Genomic DNA, 19,073 nt, shown 5'->3' with positions numbered 1-19,073 from the left:
GCTCTGTGAACTCACCTTATCTGGTTTCTTCTCTGACTAACATTTGCAAGGGCTAGCTTCCCTTCTTGTCCAAATTTCGCCTCTGTACCTTCCTCCTGGAAGTGAAACTAAGTGAGGCCCCACCCACATCTCTGACCTCTTCTCCCACTCATTCCTTCCACACCAGCTACACTAGCCCTCTCATAGCACTTTGGCAGCAGGCCTTGTTCCTGTCTCACGACCTTTGCCCCCCTGATGTTCCATGGTTTGGAACCACCAGATCTTCCTGTGTCTGGCTCTTTCTTGTCATTCAGGTCTCAGCTGCAATGACAACTGCTTTAAGAAGCCTTTTCTGGCCAACCCATCTATAATTTGCTTCGGTCACAGCAGCAAATTTCATTTTACTTAAATCACTTATCTTCATCTGATATTATTTGTTTGTTTGTTTGCTTATTTATTTCATGGTTTATCTCCCCCTCCCCCATCAGAATATGGAATGAGAGTTCTTTTATTCATTACTTGGTACCTAGGAGAAACTTAAATACCATTTAATGGATGAATGAATGAATAAGTGTATGTATGCATGAATTCTGTGAGGCTGACTTCTCTGTGCCCATTTTATACATGAAGAAACTGAGGCACAGAGAGGATAAATGACTTGCCCAAGATAATAGAGCAGAAAGGTACAGATCTGGAATTTGGGTTTGTTGCCTGATAGGACCACCTATCCATGAATTCCTCTCTGTCACTTGCATGTGACTTCCTTCCTTTGAGATTGTGACATCCTACCCTCTTGAGCTCTGCTAGTCTGAGAGGCCTTGGGGTGGATGTGGTTATTTTGTTTTCTATTTGTCATTTTGTGTTCAAACAACAGACCCACCCTGGGTGAGTAGGAGGGTTGTGCTGTCCCAATGTTCCTCCTTGGCTTTGCAGGGGACCTTGTTGGGGGTCTGTGGCAACACTGGAAGTGGCAAGAGCAGCCTTTTGTCAGCCATCCTGGGGGAGGTAAGTGACTTGTGACTGCATGCATGCCCATCCACAGGCAGCCCAGGGACTCCCAAGCTTGAGTTCCCCCAGTCCACCTCACCATCACTTTCTTGCTTGATGGGATCTGAGCCAATGCAATTTTTATAAATTGAGAGCAGTTGGGCATGCACCGAGGGGGAGGTGTGTTATAAATGTGCCTCCTTCTCACCCTCCAGGAGTGCTGCCTCTTAGCTCACCCAGAGATCTGCCCTCACCAGTTCTCTGTGCTTTCCCCACCCTGTTTGTAATCAGTCAGCTCTCAGGGTGATGATACAGGGTGTCCCAAAATTTAATATGATAATAAAAATCATCTCATGAAGCCAAACTCAGAGTGAGACAGGTGTCCTTTGTGAGAGGACATCAGGAGAGCAATGTGGAAGGAGGGAGGAGGAGGAAGAAGGAAGGAGGGGCAGGGGAGAGGAGGCCCTCCTGCATGGGATGGGACAGGACAGTCTTACACTTACACTCCAGCAGTGGAATTTACATGCCTGATGGGTGCCCCTGCCCCTGAGATCCAAACCCTCCAAGTCCAGTCTGCAGATATTCTTGAGGTCTGCTTAGTCTGCAGCCAGGCAGACATGTGCCTCAGCCTACCCTTCTTCCAGTTTCCAAAAAGCCCTAACCTGTTGGTTTAAAACAATTGAGATCACATTGCACACTTTTCACTGAACAACACTTTAAAACAGCCATGGCATCTGGTATGAATTTATGGCCATCTCCCCAAGGGGGTTCTCTTCAGTACTTCCCCGCTCAGCCCCAGCCGCACCCAGCCCTGGGCTGCTCTCTCTCTCCCCTCCTTTCTTTGCCCTCCTTCCAGGTTGTTGGGAGGACTCGCAGTTTCTTTCTTTATCTAGCTCTTCCCTCAGCTTTTCCCAAATGTTATAGTCAACATGAACACTTCCTTGGAATGTGGTCATATTGTCCATGGAACTCTCTCCTGACAGCTCATCTGTTCATACTCCACATGTGATGGCCTTGCCCCAACTTCTTGGAAATGGGGAAGATAAGATTCTACTTAAATAAAAAATAGTAAAAATAGTTTGAATAGTACTTTCATGCCAGGCCCTGTGCTAAGAGCTTCCTATTTTCTCCTTTAACTTGGAAATAACCTCATGAGGAAGGCAGCCATTATGGCCAGTTTATAGGTGAGCAGATGAGGTTCAGAGAGGTGTCTGGTCCAAGTCACAACACAGGTGAGGGAGGAGCCAGGGTTGAAACCCAGGTCCACTTGATGTCAGAGCTTCGCTTTTCACAATGGCAACGTTTCCTTGCAGCCTCCATCCAAGGCCACCTTTCTGTGTGGCCAGTGGTTTGTCAGTTTCCTCTTGAAATGAACCAGTCACTTCCCATCTAATAAAGGGAGACAAAAAGATGTCATTTTAAAGTTTTGTTCTAATTAATTAAAGCCTGGCTCCAAATCAGAAGTAGGAAGCACAGGATCATAAAGAGAAAGGAACACAGGATGATGATATCATATGCTGGGGTGGTGGGGATGGGGGTTACAGTCTTTTTTTTTTTTAAGTTTATTTATTTATTTTGAGAGAGAAAATGCGTGCACAAGTGGTGGAGGAGCAGAGAGAGAGAGGGAGCAAGTGAATCCTAAGCAGGCTCCATGCTGCCAGCACAAGCCTGACTCAGGTCTTGATCCCACGAACTGTGAGATCATGACTTGAGCTGAGATCAAGAGTCAGACATTTAACTGACTGAGCCACCCAGACACCCCTCCCCCCAGCTCTTTTTTAAAAGGGCTTTTAAATTTACCAAACAGAAAAGCAGAAAGACACTAAACACCCATATACCTACCATCTAGATTCAACAGTTGATAGCATTTGCATTTTTGCCACATTTATGTAGAAACACATTTTGTGGAACTATTTTATTTTATTTTTTTTTTATTTTTTATTTTTTATTTTTTAATTTTTTTTTCAACGTTTATTTATTTTTGGGACAGAGAGAGAGACAGAGCATGAACGGGGGAGGGGCAGAGAGAGAGGGAGACACAGAATCGGAAACAGGCTCCAGGCTCTGAGCCATCAGCCCAGAGCCCGACGCGGGGCTCGAACTCAAGGACCGCGAGATCGTGACCTGGCTGAAGTCGGAGGCTTAACCAACTGCGCCACCCAGGCGCCCCTGTGGAACTATTTTAAATTACAGAGATTGTGAGACTTTTCCCACTTAATACTTCATCGTGATGTCCCCCCAAAAAGGACTTTGTCCCATCTACACAGGATTACATTATCACATCTAATGACATCAGAAATAATTCTGTTGATATCCAGGGATGGTCAGAGATGACCTAGAACATTCCATCTCACCATGAAGACCATGGAAGCACCACTTGCTAGAGAATGGGACTGGAGAAATAAGAGAAAGAAATAGTATGGGGTGGCTTCAAGGCAGACCTTGGATTTAGTCACAGAAGGAACTGGCCTGGTTTAGCTCTGGCTCCTGTCCCACATCCCCAGGACCTTCCCTCAGACTCACTGGTGGGCCTGGCAGGACCATGTTAAAACTCCCATTTACATTGGAGAGCCCCAAGGGTCCCAGGGGGTGGTGGGTCACTGGACACTGTGGCTGCTGAGCCAGACAGGGTCCTCCCCTGTTCCACCCGGTCCTGAGGCTGACTCCCTTTGCTGCAGATGCACTTGCTGGAGGGCTCAGTAGGGGTGCATGGAAGCCTGGCTTATGTCCCCCAGCAGGCCTGGATCATCAGGGCTAGCATCAGGGAGAACATCCTCATGGGAGGCCAGTACGACAAGGCCCGGTAAGCTTCTGGGAGGGCCCCGGAGGGACACAGGTGTGTGGGGCTGGTTGGGGGAGGGATCCCCAGCTGTGAATAGTAATTTGACAACTGCCAACACTTGCTATGTGCTCACTTCTATGCGTCAACATATTTCCTCCTCGCTGTGAAAGAAAGATTATTATCATATCATTTTCTAGATGAGTCCGTTGAGGCCTCAAGAGGTGAAATGATTTGCCTAAAATCACAGACTGTGGAGTATATGATAGAATCAGGATCTGAACCCAGTTGCTATCAGAAACTCCATGCTTACCTGTTATATTATGGGAGTCAAAATAACCCTCTCCCTCCAACAACGGTACTTTAAAACTTCATTCGTATTAATGAATTCCCCACCTCTAAGTCAAAAGGTAAAGCAAATAGGGTGATGAGGTTGTGGGATGTAGAAGAAACCAGTACTGGTGAGCCACCACCACCATCCTTGCCCTTTGTGGCCTCTATCTCCCGGTCTGGGGTTTACCTGCTTCAGACATGCACTTGGAAGTTAGGAGTGAAGTCTATTCACCAAAACAGCCCTCAATGCTATAGCTGTGCTTCCAACTCTGGTGGACCCTGGCCTCCTTTGACCATTTGCTTGATTTTATAATCTGCCCCCAGTAGCAATGTTGAAGGGGATGGATGTACAGGTGTACGAACTGGTCACCTCCAGCTGGCTGTCCTGTGGGCTCCTCAGTGTCAAGTCCAACACCAGCTCATGAGCGCCCTGCTTGCCCAACCCCCATCCTGCCTGCTTCTCTTCCCAAGTTGTCCAATTTGGTTTAATGACATCAGTGAACTGTGTACCCCAGCAAGACTGATGCCTTGTCTTTTGATGCTGCACATCTAATTTGTCACTCACATTGGACAATTCTGTCTCCTATATATCTCTTGTATTTGTCTCTTCTTCTTCATCTCACTGCCAGTTCTTGCCTGCTATCTCTTGCTTGGACTGTTCCTGCTGCCCCTGCCCTTGGCTCCTTGTCTCCAGTCTTCTGCTCTTTCCACCTTGTGTCCTGCCTGCAGGGCAGCCATCCCCAAACACAACTCTCATCTTGTCATTGCTCTGCTTTCAGACTGATATAGCTCACAGGGCAGTTTTTTTTTTTTAAATATATGAAATTTATTGTCAAATTGGTTTCCATACAACACCCAGTGCTCATCCTAAAAGATGCCCTCTTCAATACCCATCACCCCCCCTCCCCCCCTCCCACCCTCACAGGGCATTTTTCAAGTATCTGGTCCAAAAGAAATGCACCAATTCTTAGACTCAGCACTGCTAGGTGTTTAATGTATAGGTAGTATCACCCATGAACACAAAGGCCCATATACCAGAATGCTCATATTACACATTGTTAATAGTACCAAAAGACCATAAAGAACCCCAATGTCCATCACAGGGACATTGGTTAAGTAATTTATGGTGCAGCCATATAATGAAATATTATGGTGCCATTAAAACAACACAAACCTATATATGCTGCACACAAACATATTTGACCACATTATTTCTGAATGAATATGTAAAAAACTATAATAGTGGCTGTTTCTGAGGTAAGCAACTGAGAGTCAAAGATGGGAGAGGCTTGCTTTTCATGATATCTTTTGTTGTTGATGTTGTTCTGTTCAAATATTTACTAAATGCACATATCAGATTAAAAGAAATGAAGGGAGGAAGGAAATGCAAAAAGCCTCCCATGCTTTACTGTTAAATGCTGGATCAAGTCCAAATTTCTTAACATGGAGTGAGAGACCTTTCCCTTCCTGACTTGGAAAGGCTGCAGGGCCTGTGGTTGGGCCACCTGTCCCTTCAGTTCTCTGTCCTTTGCAGGTACCTCCAGGTGCTCCATTGCTGCTCCCTGAACCGGGACCTGGAAATTCTGCCCTTTGGAGACATGACAGAGGTGAGTGGGAGGTGAGCACCCCCTGCCTCTGCTGTGATGGTGCCTTTGTAATGGTTTTTCTGGGGTCCTCATGCTGCCTCCCTGGGTATGTAGAGGAGGGATTCCAGCCCTTCCTTCCCAAAGCAGCTCACGGCCCTGTAGCTGCTGCCTCAAAGCCTTCCCCACCCAGGGAGGGAATTGGGGCTCATCTTATAGTGAGAGCTGGCAACAAGTCTACCTTACCCCACAGGGATGGGGAGCTGACCTCAAACTCCACCTTTGGAGCAAGAGCAGTGGAAACTCTGTGAAACTGAGAAACCTCCCATCCATTCCTCTTTCCTTTCCCTCTGCTCCCTCCCTCTCTGCCCCCTCTGGCCAGCTCTTCCTTTGCCAGTGGGAATAACAGCCATGGCTTCCCAATGGCGATATGATTCACATTTTCGTGATAATTGACCGTCTTTCACATCTATAGCCACTTTTAATCTGCATAAAACCTTTATAAGATAAAAGGACTATTATTGTCTTGATTTTATGATATATTAATAGCTCAGTCTGCTGATCACCAGATGCAAAATTGTAGCAACCTGAATGCATTGTCTTAAGTGAACCTCAGGTAACTCTAGGAGGTCAGTGCTTTTATTATCCTTCTTTTAGAGATGGATACCCTTTACCCTGTAAGCCCTTGAGAGCATAGAGCTCAGTTGTCTTATTCAGGGCTATCTCTTCAGTAGAAAGAACAAGTTCTGGTTTGTAGAATGGCATCAATAAGAGTATGGACCTGGTCAAGCTTGAGGTCTAGATGAGCTGATATGTACGAAATGCCGTGAATAGTGCCCAGCTAGAGCAGGCGTTGGTTTATCATCACAGCACAGTAGGCACTTAGTAAGCATTTGTTGAGTGATGACTCAATGCAAAACTAAGCCTTTGACTGGGTGAAGCAGCCTGTCCCAGGGCACACAGTGGTGAACTAGAGGCAGAGCAGTGACAGGAAGTTGCCCTGCTGCTCTTTAAACTCTGCTTCTTTTCTACAGAGACCATAAGAGTTCATGGTAGAGCAGGGATGGGGACTTAGGCCCTGGCACCCTTGTCTGCAGAGATGACTGAGGGACTGGCCAGCCAGCAGGTGCTGGCATGCTAGTCTGCAAGGGGACCCAAAACATGCTGTCCAGTAACTCTGGTTGCCTGTTACTGTTAGTAACTCCTGACATAAGGTGTATAAGGTACTCCTTCTCTTGACAGCAACAACAGAGCCCCCTTCTAGCCATTGCAGCTCTGTCCTGTTGAGTAGCTGTACACCATGCAAACAGTCTTAGACAGAGAGGGCTGATGATGCTGCAAGTCGACAGTCGCTGTCAACAGAAATTTAAAACCCAAATAAGACATAAGGAGGTGCTCTTCCTTAGGAATAATTTGTTTTATTAAATAGAGTTTTAAAATGCCACCTTAGAAGTTGACAGGTTTAGAAACATTGTATCTAATTATGAGTTATAAAATTTTAATTAGCTGAAAAGTCAGTTTCTTCATTCCCTATTAAGCAAATTTTGAAAAATATTTAAAAAAATACCAGGGGTGCCAAATCACTAGGTGTCCAGGAGCATGCACCGAAGAGGTTCATTGTGTCATATGTGCCTACCTGGTTAACTTTGAGCATACCTGGCTGGGCTTGTTCTCTGGACACAGTGCCTTTGGCTGTCTATTTGCAGATTGGGGAGCGGGGCCTCAACCTCTCTGGGGGGCAGAAGCAGAGGATCAGCCTGGCCCGCGCTGTCTACTCTGACCACGAGCTCTATCTGCTGGACGACCCTCTATCTGCTGTGGACACCCACGTGGGGAAGCACATCTTTGAGGAGTGCATTAAAAAGATGCTTAGGGGGAAGACTGTCATTCTGGTGACCCACCAGCTGCAGGTGATCACCCTTTCAGGGCTCTGGCCATGATTGATGACTAATGTAGATCTGCACATTTTCTTTCTTTCTCTCTCTCTTTCTTTCTTTCTCTCTCTCTTTCTCTCTCTCTCTCTTTCTTTCTTTCTTTCTTTCGAGAGCCAGGAAGCAAGCAGGGGAGGGGCAGAGAGAGGGGGAGACAAAGGATCCAAAGTGAGCTCTGTGCTGACACCAGAGAGCCTGATGGGGGGGGGGGGGCTTGAACTCACCAATCATGAGATCATGACCTGAGTTGAAGTCAGACGCTTAACCAACTGAGCCACCCAGGTGCCCGATGCTCACGTTTCTGCCATTGATTCAGTAACAACCTCACAGCAGCTACCTCTTCCTCTCAGACTAGACCTCAAAACTTGAGGAGCATTGTAAAAAACTTGGATGTCTTCTGCTTTCCCCATGGAGAGGGTAGGCTGGTAAATGGTTTCTGTGGCTGGTAAAAATTGAAACCAAATTTTAAGTTTTCCTTCAGATTCGATGGATTGACTTATGCTTTTGAAGTTACAAAGAAATCTTTCAGAGAAGAATTCCCCAAGTCTCATGTTCTTGGATGAAGTACAGTGACCATGCTAGGTGCTGCCTCTCATAATGCCTTTGCCCTAGATATTCCCATACTTGGTTCTGGCCTCAAGGCATTATTATTATTTCTCCCTCTACTTCTATTTTGGCCTATTTTTTTTTGGTACAAAATATTTAAGACATAAGAACAGTTTATTAAATAGTCTAATGAAAACCCATGTTTCTACCACCCAGAAGACACAATTGAACATAGATCCCCTCTCTGATTGCATTCTGTCTCCTGCCTCTTGTTCTCCTCACTTTCCTGTTTGTCATTCCTGTGCAGGCCTCCACACTCTTACAACACATGTAAACACCTCTAGACATGGTAAAGTGCCCTTTTGAATATTTTAAAGCTTTATATAATTGATATTTTACTTCCTGCGTCCTTTGGTAATTTGCATGTTTTACCCAATATTGTATTTTTGAGATGTCCCATGTTGATACATGCAGCTTTTTAAAATTCTCACTGGTGTAGCAGTCCAATATCTGCGTACAGCAGAATTTATTTCTCTGGGATCGACATCTAGGTTGTTTCTCATTTTTCATTTTTACAAAAAAAAATGCTTTGGGGTACGTCATTTCATATGTGTCTTTATGTATGTTTGAGAGTTTATTGGGATTAGAGTTTTAGGCATCCAATTGTTGGGTCATAATGCTTAAATATTTAATTTTACTAGATATTATCATGTTGTCTTCCACAGTATTTGGACTAATTTACAACCCCCTACCTTGTACGAGATTCCCTATACCTGCAGTCATCACCAATGCTTGCACTTATGCAATGTTTTAAGATTTTTGCCAACCTGAGGGGATAAAATAATATTTTATTATGATTTAAATTTATATTTTCCTTATGAGTGGTGAAGTAGGATATCTTTTTGTATGCTTACCGAAGGCTCTATTTCTTCTGACTCTTCAGTATTTAGCATTTTGTGACCAGATCATTTTGCTAGAAGATGGGAAAATCTGTGAAAAAGGAATTCATAGTGAATTAATACAGAAAAAGGGACGATACGCCCAACTCATCCAGAACATGCAGGGAGAAGCCACACAGGTGATTTCCAACCCGCCCTACACTCACTGCCCATGTAGAGGAGCACCTCCTGCCCCCTGCATTCATGACATGTGCTTTCTTCCCAGGACCCACTGCAGGACACAGCAAAGACAGCAGAAGACTCTCAGGTGCAAGGGCAAGCCCAGACCGCCTTCCAGGAAGAGTCTGTCTATGAAAATGCTGGTAATGGTGCTGGGCAACAGGGCAAGAACACCTGTGCATCTGCCTGGGTCCTCTAGAGGACCTAGCATTTCCTCCTGGACCCCAGACAGGGCCATGTCTTTCACTGGCCAGGATCCTAGACCACGTGATCCAAGTAGTTGAGGGTGGTGGGGTTCGGACTGTGCTGGTCAGGAGGCCTGAAGATCTAGGAAGTAAGTGTTGTGGGGGGCAGAGTTGAGAGTGTGCAGAGGCAGACACAGAGTGTGGGTAGCTTTGGCCTGGAGTGGCATAAATTTAACTGTAAGGCATTTAAACCTTCAATCATTACATATTTGTTCAAAGCAAATGTTGAAAACAAAGGCATTAGAAATCAGAAATGAGGGACACCTAGGTGGCTCAGTCAGTTAAGTGTCCAGCTCTTGATTTCGGCTCAGGTCAATGATCTCACGTTGGTGAGTTCAAGCTCCGTGTCAGGCTCCATGATGATAGTGCGGAGCCTGCTTGGAATTCTCTCTCTCCCCTCTCTCTCTGCCCATTCATTGCCTGTGCATGCTCTCAGAGTAAATAAACTTAAAAAAAAAACAGATATGAATTGGGCCCAGTCTTGGATATCCAGAAGCTCACAGTCTAGCTCTTATCTGAAACAGGGCAGCAGGGCAGAAAGACCTTCATTTTTAAAGTAAGACAGTTCTCAATTTGAATTCCAACTCTGCTGCTTACAAAGCTGGGTGACCTTGGCAAAGCAACATAACCTCTTTGAACCCTCATTTGCAAAATTGAAGGTAACTAGTGCTTACTTTGTAGTGTTGTAGTGGAGATAAAATGAGGTCATGTGTAGGGAAGCCCCAGGATAATGCTTGGCCTATTAGAGGCTCTTGTCACCAAAATCATCTTTAGCAATGAAGCAGCCCGATTTGGGCAGAAGAATAATTGGAAGATCACAAAATGAAAAGTTGAAGAATCACTCTTCAGCAATTTTGAGCCATAAGTGGCAGGAACAGGTGCAGAATCTTTTTGAAGAAAATCTACTCTAAATATTTTCCATAATAGTGTGATTTCCCTCAAAATTCAAATTCCAGGAAGAGAGCCCTTTCCCCAGGGGAAATTAGGGCATTATTAGAAGAAGGGAGAGCCTTAGGCAGAAATGACAGATACCCCCACAGTGCTGCTTCCTTTTGTTGCTACTGTCATCAGTAGCATCTACTGGGACTTCAGGAACTCATCTCTCTGCCCTGCTCTAGGACAAGAGTCTAGACAGCTGTTTTTTTTTTTTTTTTTTTTTTGAGGACTTCTCAGAAGAATATTCCTGCAAAGCATCTTAGCAACCATCTATAGGCTTGCCAGTTGTCAGATGAGGAAACAGAGAAGTTAAATGATTTGCCTAAGCTTGCAAAGTATTGCAATGACCATTCTGGAACCCAGTTTTCTGGTTCCATATCATTGCTTTCTTCATTCTCTCCTGCTGCCTCTCCCAACCCATCAAGATCTTGGGAACCCCTGGACCCCAAGGATTATTGAATGGCTGGGATTGAAACCCCTTTGCAGGCTGTGGAATTCAGGTCAAAGTTACCTTTGGCAGAGTTTTCCAAGGAAAACATGCTGGTTAGAATCAGACTTGGATGGGGCACTGCAGTTGGAAGATGAGGTCTCTGGAAAAGGGTGGAAGTCAGGGGTGGAAGGCTTCATAAAAAGTCTTCTTGAACTTGGAAGGCCATGCAAGTGATTGAAAGACACATCATTTCCTTGTTCTCTTACTCTGACCCAGTGCTGGAAAATCAGCTCACAAGGAAGGAGAAGATGAAAGAAGGGTCCCTGAGATGGAGTGTCTACCACCACTATATCCAGGCAACTGGAGGTACTGTATGTCAGCTGCCATGCCAGGCCTGGGGCTCTCTCTCTGACTGGACCTGACTGGAATGTGTGCAGTCATGCAAAGTAGAGAGGCACAGAGGAGTCATGCCATTCACGGGTTTGACCTGCAAAATTCCAATCTCAGCCACACTCAACTACCACCATAGTCAGTGCTGGAAGTTAAGTTTCGTATTGTGTTAAAATGTACCTGAGATTTATTTTAATCAGGTATGGTAAGACATGCAGGCATGGAAATTATTGCCACAAAGGGAGAAGTTTATGTTCACAGGACCCTAGGAACAGGAGACAGGGTATGCCATGCAGGGCCACATTGGTCAGGAGGCAGAGGGAAGGCCCCAAGGCCTTATTGGGGTTTTTGTGGGAAGGAGTGGGTGCGACAGGGTGGGTATGCTGAGTAAGTTTAGGATTATATAATTTGATTAATTGGGGGGGGGGGTGGCTCTGGGCTATAGGACTGGTCCCTAGTTATTTGGAACCTGGACCTGGGGTGATTTAGGGCAGGAATGTTGGTTGGGTGTGTGAGTTTGATGCAGGATGAGGTTGGGAGTGTGGCTGTGGGTTGGTTGATTTGTACATCCCAAGTGTGCTCACAGGGAGTCATTTGCTGTTTCTAGGAATTAGCCCTGGGAAAAGCAGTCTCCTCAAGATCAAGGCCCCAGCTGCCATAGCACCAAGAATGGAGAAAATAAGAAAATGTAGTTCATACAGTACTCTTTGAGTGTTTTTCAAACTTTATGTCCTGACCCACTAGTGGGTTCTGAAATCAGTTGAGTGGATTTTAAGCAGCACTGAAAGAAATCCGATAGAAGAGAATAGAAATTGTCTGCTTCCATTTCATACAGTGACATTGGTGAAGCCTTTATCCTGGTGTGCATTCAAAATACATTTCTGATGGTGGGTGGCAGGCAGCTAGAAGTTTCAAAGCTACTGCTTTATTAAAGGGTATACATTATCAAATTCATATAAATATAACTGTACAATTTTATAAACACAAAACCAAGTATATGATACTGTACTTTTTAAGTAATTTAAGATATTTGTGAGAGTAACTGGGACTCCATGCCAACTTTTTACTTTTGATTGAATTTGGAACCTAACCCCATGTAAGGTGTATCTTCTTTCCACTTGTCTAAAAGAGGAAGAGGTAGGCTGTTCATAGATCACTATCCCTATTCCTTCTACCATGGGTAGCCCTGCAGGGCATAACATAGTGCCTAGCCAGAGAGGGGAGCAGCAGATGCCTGCAAATGCATGAATGAATCCAGCAACCAATTGATCTGTATTTACAAAGTACTTTATGGGTCAGGCACTGTGCCAAGCTCCAGAGGAGAGGGGGCATAAAGGCCTCCAAGGGCCAGTCATGGAATCTAGCTGGAGAATTATGACATCTGCATTACCCAGGTAGTAAGAAAGATCTCTGTGGCTAGGCACAGTCTCAGATGTCATCAAAGAAGGGGTGACCCTTGAGTGGAGCTTAAGGAAGGGTTGAATTCAAAAGAAGAAATATGGGCAAGGGGTTCCGTGGCTGGCTCATTCGGTGGAGCATGCGACTCTTGATCTCAGGGTTGTAAGGTCGAGCCCCATGTTGGGTGTAGAGATTACTTAAAAGTTAAAATCTTAACAACGCACACAAATATGGGAACGGAGCACAGACTGAACAGGTGGGGAGAGTGCTGGGGGCAGGGACATCTACAGAAGGAAGAGATGCACCCTGGGTTTTCCCATCCTTGGCTTAAAAAAAATTTTTTTTTAAACATTTATGTATTTTTAAGAGACAGAGCATGAGTGGGGGAGGAACAGAGAGGGAGAGAGGGAGACAGAATCTGAAGCATCCTCCAGGCTCTGACCATCTGCACAGAGCTTGACGCAGGACTCGAACTCACAAACCCTGAGATCGTGACCTGAGCTGAAGTTGGATGCTTAACCGACAGAGTCACCTGGGTGCTCCGCATCCTTGGCTTTTTTGAATCCAAGCTCTACCACTTGCCAGCTCTATGACCTTGGGCAAGTTTCTTCCCTTCTTGGATACTCAGTAAATGGGTGCATGAATTCCAAATTCAGAGATAATGTCTGTGTTTAGTACTATGCCTGGCACATAGTCCATAGTAGCACATACCACATAAAAGGTAGCTGATGTCATTTTTAAGACTGAATCCTCAGGACCTGCATAAGGGAGACTACTCTAGAATATTTCTTTTGTGCCAGGCACTGGGTTAGGTGTTTGGCACACATTATCACATATCCTCTTCAGAGTGATCCCATGCGGCTGGTATGACTACCATCACAATTTCATAGGTAAAACAGTGGAATGACTTTTGGTACTTTGCTCAGGCTAACATAGCCTGTAAGTAGTAGAGTCAGGACTTGACTACTGGGCTTCCTAACCTTGGAAGTCCTCCAAGGTGTCCAAGGTGGATGGGGGTCAAGGAGATCCAAGGGATTGGGATGGCTGAGCAACTTTGTCAACCATTATCCTTCACCTTTTTATGGCACCTGTGTGTTACCCCTTTCCTGTCTCTCCAGGTTACATGGCCTCTGCCATTGTTGTCTTTCTCATGATGGGGATTGTCTTCTTCACAGTCTTCAACTTCTGGTGGCTGAGCTATTGGTTGCAGCAGGGCTCAGGGGTAAGTGTCATGGTGGGAGTGGGGTGTGTTTCTGTGGGCTGCTATGGAGTGGGGCACCACTCCTTGGGCCCCACGAGGGTCAGAGCATGGGTCAGGGAACCCCATGGCAAGCCTGAAGCCTGCCATTGCCAAGTTGACAAATGAAAAAGCTCTAGAGAGGACCTCTGAGAGCCAGACGTGGGGCTTCCCTCCCAGCTCTGACCCCCAGTGTTCATAGAATGAGCGGTCACCAGTGCAGTCTCGTCAGGACAAAACCAAGAGGTTTATGTCCCCAGACAGGTCCTCAAGAATGCTTTACATTCCATTTTGCCTTCTCATTCTGCTTTATTTAAAATGTGCCTCTGGACCCCTTGTTGGGGGCTGGGAGGACACATCACAGTTAAACACAGCTGATGTTAGTGAAAGCAGGGAAAACACATTTTACTCAGTCACTACTAATGGCAGGGGAAAGAGCTGAAAGTCATCCGATTTGTGCACAGGTGATTTGGGTGTTTTAAAGGGAGAATGAATGTGGGGACTGAATAGAGGCAGAGGAGTGAAATTTATCCAGGGCTGGTGAGTGTGAATGTGATGAGGTCAGCTGTGTCCATTAGCTGGCAGTTATCAAAGTTAGGACTAATCTCCCACAGGGACTAGGAGACAGAGGCCCTATCCTTCATGGTGATTACATTTTAAAGACATGGTTCCCAGGTCCTTGGGAGAGATGCTCTGAGTTGTAAGAGCTATGTATTCACAGCTGTAAGCACTTTTTAGTGAGGGCTCCGAGAAAGGGAGGTCAGGGGCATGCTGTCAGGTGTTGGCTGGAACAAATGGTAACTTTTCCTGGTGGTGGTTGAGATTCTGCAGGCAGGCATTTTGATGGGGGGCAGGGGCTGGGGTCCTCCTAGGGACATGCCTTAAGCCGCTAGAAGCCATGCTGAAGTTTGGTCAAGTCTCTTAGCACAGGGGTTTGGTTGGAATTATTTTGTGTTGAGAGACCTGCAGTTCTCAGCCATTATGTGCCTGCTTAATTCATTCATCTTCCCAACCACATTCGGAGGTGGGTTCTGTCTCCATTTTATAGAGGATAGTGTGAAAAAGAACCTTCCCTGGGATGTGAAGTCCCCTGCTGGGACTTGAACTTGGTTCTTGATTCCAAGCCATGTTTACCCAAAGGAGTACTTGGTTAACTTTTTAAAAATATTCTTTTTGAAATGTTTATTTATTTTTGAGGAGATTTATTTATATTTGAGTGGGAGCAGTAGAGGGGCAGAGAGAGAGGTGGGGGGCAGAGGATCAGAAGTAGGCTCTGCGTTGACAGGCTGACAGCAGTGAGCCAATGTGGGGCTAGAACTCATGAGCCAGGAGATCATGACCTGAGCTGAAATCAAGAGTCTGCTGCTCAACCAACTGAGCCACCCATGCGCCCCAATATAGCACAAATTCCTAATCACCATAGAGTGAATTTATCAAGCCTTTTCTACCCTGGCAGCCTTGCGGGTGCCTGATTCAGATGATCTGCCTCCCCAAAGAAAGAAAACTCACTATTTTGCTCTATTCCCACACAAGGCTTCTGATATCTATTGTGCAATTTTTTTCTGAAAGCAACCAACTCTCTAATGCTCTGGACAACATCTGTGTGTCCTACAATTCAAGTCAGTCTGACACCACCTGGAGTTAGTGCAGACTCCCCAGGTTAAGCACTCAGTCCCACAAGCTTGTCCCTGCTTCAGATGCCAATCACGAGTCTAGACCTCCTATAGTTCTGGCAGACCAGGTGTCAACTGGGGGTTCTCATGACCTCCTTTTTGGATTTGATCATCTGCTAGAATGGCTGACAGAACTCAGGGAATACTTTTACCAGTTTATTATAAGGGACATAATAAAGGATAGAGATGATTGGCCAGATGAAACAGTACATAGGGTGAGATCTAGAAAGGCTCCAGGTACAGGAGCTTCTGTTCCTGTGGAGTAGGGGTGCACAACCCTCATGTCATGTGAACGTATTCACCAACCCAGAAGCTCTCTAGACCCTGTACTTTAGGGATTTTTATGGTGGCTTCATCTTATAGGCATGATCAATTATTAATTCAACCTCCAGCTCCTCTCCCCAGCCAGATGGAGGGTGGGGTGGGGTGGGGTTGAAAGTTCTAAGCTTCTAGTAATGGCTTGGTCTTTCTGGTGACCAGTTCTCCATCCATGCTATCTAGCCCCCTCCTCACACCAGACATCTCACTGGCTACGAAAAGACACACTAGCTACAAAAAGCAATTAGAGATTGCTCCAGAGACTCCAAGGGTCTTAGAAGATTTTATGTCAGGAATCAGAGTCAATATCCAAATATTAGAACAAAAGATGCTCCCAGCACCCCTATCACTTAGGGAAATACAGGGATTTTAGGAGCTCTGTGCCAGGAACTGGACACAAGACCAACTATATGTCTTATCAAACCACACTCTGTTCTCTTTTGAAGACCAATAGCAGCCAAGAGAGCAATGGAACAACAGCAGACCCAGGCGACATACTGGACAACCCTCAGCTGCCAATTTACCACCTGGTGTATGGCCTCAGTGTGCTGTTGCTAATCTGCACGGGTCTCTGCTTCTCCAAGGCCTTCACCAAACTCACGAGGAAAGCATCCACCGCCCTGCACAGCAAACTCCTTAGCAAGGTATGGGCTTGGGTATTGGCTGCTGTTGCAGGCTGAGCCCTAGCCTGTCCCGCTTTTCTTTCTTTTTTTAATTACTAGACTTCATTTTTTGGAGAAGCTTTTGGTTTAAGAAAAATTAAGTGGAAAGTACAGAGTTCTCATATGCCTCTTACTAATCTCCCAGTTTCTTCTGTTATTAACATCTTGCATTAGAGCAGGATGTTTGTTACAATTGATGAGCTACTATCAATACATCATCATCATCATCATCAGCATCAGTCCATGGTTTATCTAAAGTCTTCTTTATTCTGTACATTCTATAGACTTGGACAAATATATACTGACATGTATCTGCCATGAAGCATCATACAGAACAGTTTCATGCTGTAAAAATCTTCTGTGCTGTACCACTCATCCCTCCTTTCCCCTCAAATCCTAACAACCACTGATCTTTTTTTACTGTCTCCATAGTTTTTCCCTTTGCGGAATATAGTTGCAAGTGCACGCTGGGCCACTGGGTGGGTGGGAGCAAGCCACAGAATGAGCTGGGTGCCTGGAAACTATCCTGCTGTCAGCAGTGTGATTCTAAAAGGTAGTGTCCCTTGCTGGAGGGCCGGGCACACCAATGTTGGCCTCTGTTGGCTGAATACTGTCACATATAGTGTTGCTTATAATTGTCCCAAGTTCCTTTTCAAGTGGTACTATTATCCTTATTTTACATACAAGAAGTCTGACATCCTTGTGTGTCCTGATGAGAATGTATTATGGTTAAAATACCAAACTGCCTCTTGGAAATATCATTGCTCTCCCCCTCACCAGATGTTACTATGTGCAGGTTCTATGGTGGGCATTGGGCTTACAGTGGTGAATGAACAATTCAGGTATGGTTCAGACCATCATGGCCTTATAGTCTACTGAGGGAGACTGATGAGAAAATAGGCTTGTTGTAACATAGTATGTAAAATTACCTACTGGGTGGGAGCCCATGGAGTCCTAAGAACCTAACCCTAGCATGTAGGTGATGGAGGGAAGGATGGAGTCCAAGCAGCCTTCTTGGAGGAAGGGACCTCTCTGCTGTGACCTGAAGGGTGAGTCACATTCAGCCAGCTTAAATTAGGGGTTGAAGAGAAGCAGAGCATTTCTGGGAAATTTTATGATGCAAATAATTATTATTTATTAATAGTCAAAATGCACTTTCCTTCTCCCTCCCTCCTCCTTTTATTCCTTCCTTTACTTTTGGCCTTAATAGATAGGATTAACTTCTATTTATGTTTTGTTCTTGTGTTACAGCTTGAGAAATACATGGGGAAATGAAGTGGTCAGTTGGTCACTTGCTCAGTGCCACAAACCTTTAAGAAATGCCTTCTGTAAAGAGTGTGGCTGTGCTGGGGCAGGGTGGTTGGGGAGCCTTGGGAGGTCTGGTCATGGTTTTGCCATTAACTACTTGGGTGACCTTGAGCAAATTGCTGAGCAACCTTCCCTTCTCTGGGCTTCAGTTTTCTCATCCGTAAAATGAGGACATGAACTAGATGCTTTTGCTAGAGCCCTTCCATTACGAAATGTTCTTTAATCTCCAAAGGCCCTCATGTCCACTGCTTTTAGAGACCAAGTTAGGACACCATCTTCAAGAAAAGGCAGTCATGCTTAAATTCTACCCAAGACAACAAGTCATGTGCAATCGCAGTAGTATTGCTGCTACTAATCTTCGGTAATCCTGATGAAAATGGTCCCATTTGTAGAAAATAATAAGTGCTGGTATTAATGGAATGCTAATTAGGATGCAGGAACTGTTCTGAGACTTTTAGTGTGTTAATTCTTCCTCCCTCTCCCTCCCTCCTCCCTTCCTTCAATCCTTTCCTTCCTTCCTTCCTTCCTTCCTTCCTTCCTTCCTTCCTCTCATAACAGGTTTATTAATATATAATTCATGTAATTATAAAGCTCACCCTTTTAAGCTGCACATCTCAGAGGTGTTTTTAGTCTATTTGCAGACTTGTGCAATCTTCACCATAACTCAGTAAAGTGTTGTTATCATCCCCATTTTACAAATGAGGACATTGAGACTCAGAGGGGTTAAGTAACTTGCCCAAAGTCACACAGCAGTAGGTGGAGGAGTTTGCTAACACTGGAACCCAGGCAGATTGACTATGGAGCTCATGCTTTTAGCCATTGCTCTAAACTGCCTCCCTTGCACACCCTTTAGGCTGTATCCTGCATCTCTTCAGGGCTGAGTATAACTGACATCTTCACCAAGTTCCAGAACTATCTCTTGATCTGGGTTGTTTTTGTCACTACAGGTTTTATGCTGCCCCATGAGCTTCTTTGACACAACCCCAACAGGCCGACTCCTGAACTGCTTTGCAGGGGACTTGGATCAGCTGGACCAGTTATTGCCCGTTGTTGCTGAAGAATTCTTAGTCCTGTTTTTGATGGTGGTCGCCATCTTGTTGGTTGTCAGTGTGCTGTCTCCATATATCCTGCTGATGGGAATCATATTAGTTACTGTTTGCCTTATTTATTATATGTAAGTGGGTTCTTTGTGCTTGTGAGCTGGGTCTGTGACTTGGGAT

The 19,073-nt window shown here is 45.2% G+C and overlaps 1 protein-coding gene across 5 annotated transcripts in view; it reads left to right on the top strand.

Annotated features, from left to right (window-relative positions):
- ABCC11 (ATP binding cassette subfamily C member 11) overlaps window positions 1-19,073 on the top strand; it is a 74,528-nt gene that overhangs the window by 33,759 nt on the left and 21,696 nt on the right. For 4 of the 5 annotated variants that reach the window (XM_040497947.1, XM_040497948.1, XM_040497945.1 and 1 more), the window contains 10 exons: window positions 913-984; window positions 3,645-3,769; window positions 5,613-5,685; window positions 7,368-7,571; window positions 9,082-9,216; window positions 9,303-9,399; window positions 11,144-11,233; window positions 13,774-13,877; window positions 16,330-16,527; window positions 18,801-19,027. In XM_040497947.1, the coding sequence (XP_040353881.1) occupies window positions 913-984; window positions 3,645-3,769; window positions 5,613-5,685; window positions 7,368-7,571; window positions 9,082-9,216; window positions 9,303-9,399; window positions 11,144-11,233; window positions 13,774-13,877; window positions 16,330-16,527; window positions 18,801-19,027 (1,325 nt within the window). The remainder of the gene's footprint in view (window positions 1-912; window positions 985-3,644; window positions 3,770-5,612; window positions 5,686-7,367; window positions 7,572-9,081; window positions 9,217-9,302; window positions 9,400-11,143; window positions 11,234-13,773; window positions 13,878-16,329; window positions 16,528-18,800; window positions 19,028-19,073) is intronic. The other variant, XM_040497946.1, reaches the window with a different exon arrangement.

This window comes from Herpailurus yagouaroundi, unplaced genomic scaffold (assembly GCF_014898765.1).
Source record: "Herpailurus yagouaroundi ecotype Mexico unplaced genomic scaffold, PumYag 190, whole genome shotgun sequence".
Taxonomy (NCBI): domain Eukaryota; kingdom Metazoa; phylum Chordata; class Mammalia; order Carnivora; family Felidae; genus Herpailurus; species Herpailurus yagouaroundi.
The sequence above is the reverse complement of the archived record's forward strand: the minus strand, read 5'-3'. Positions and strand labels throughout refer to the sequence as shown.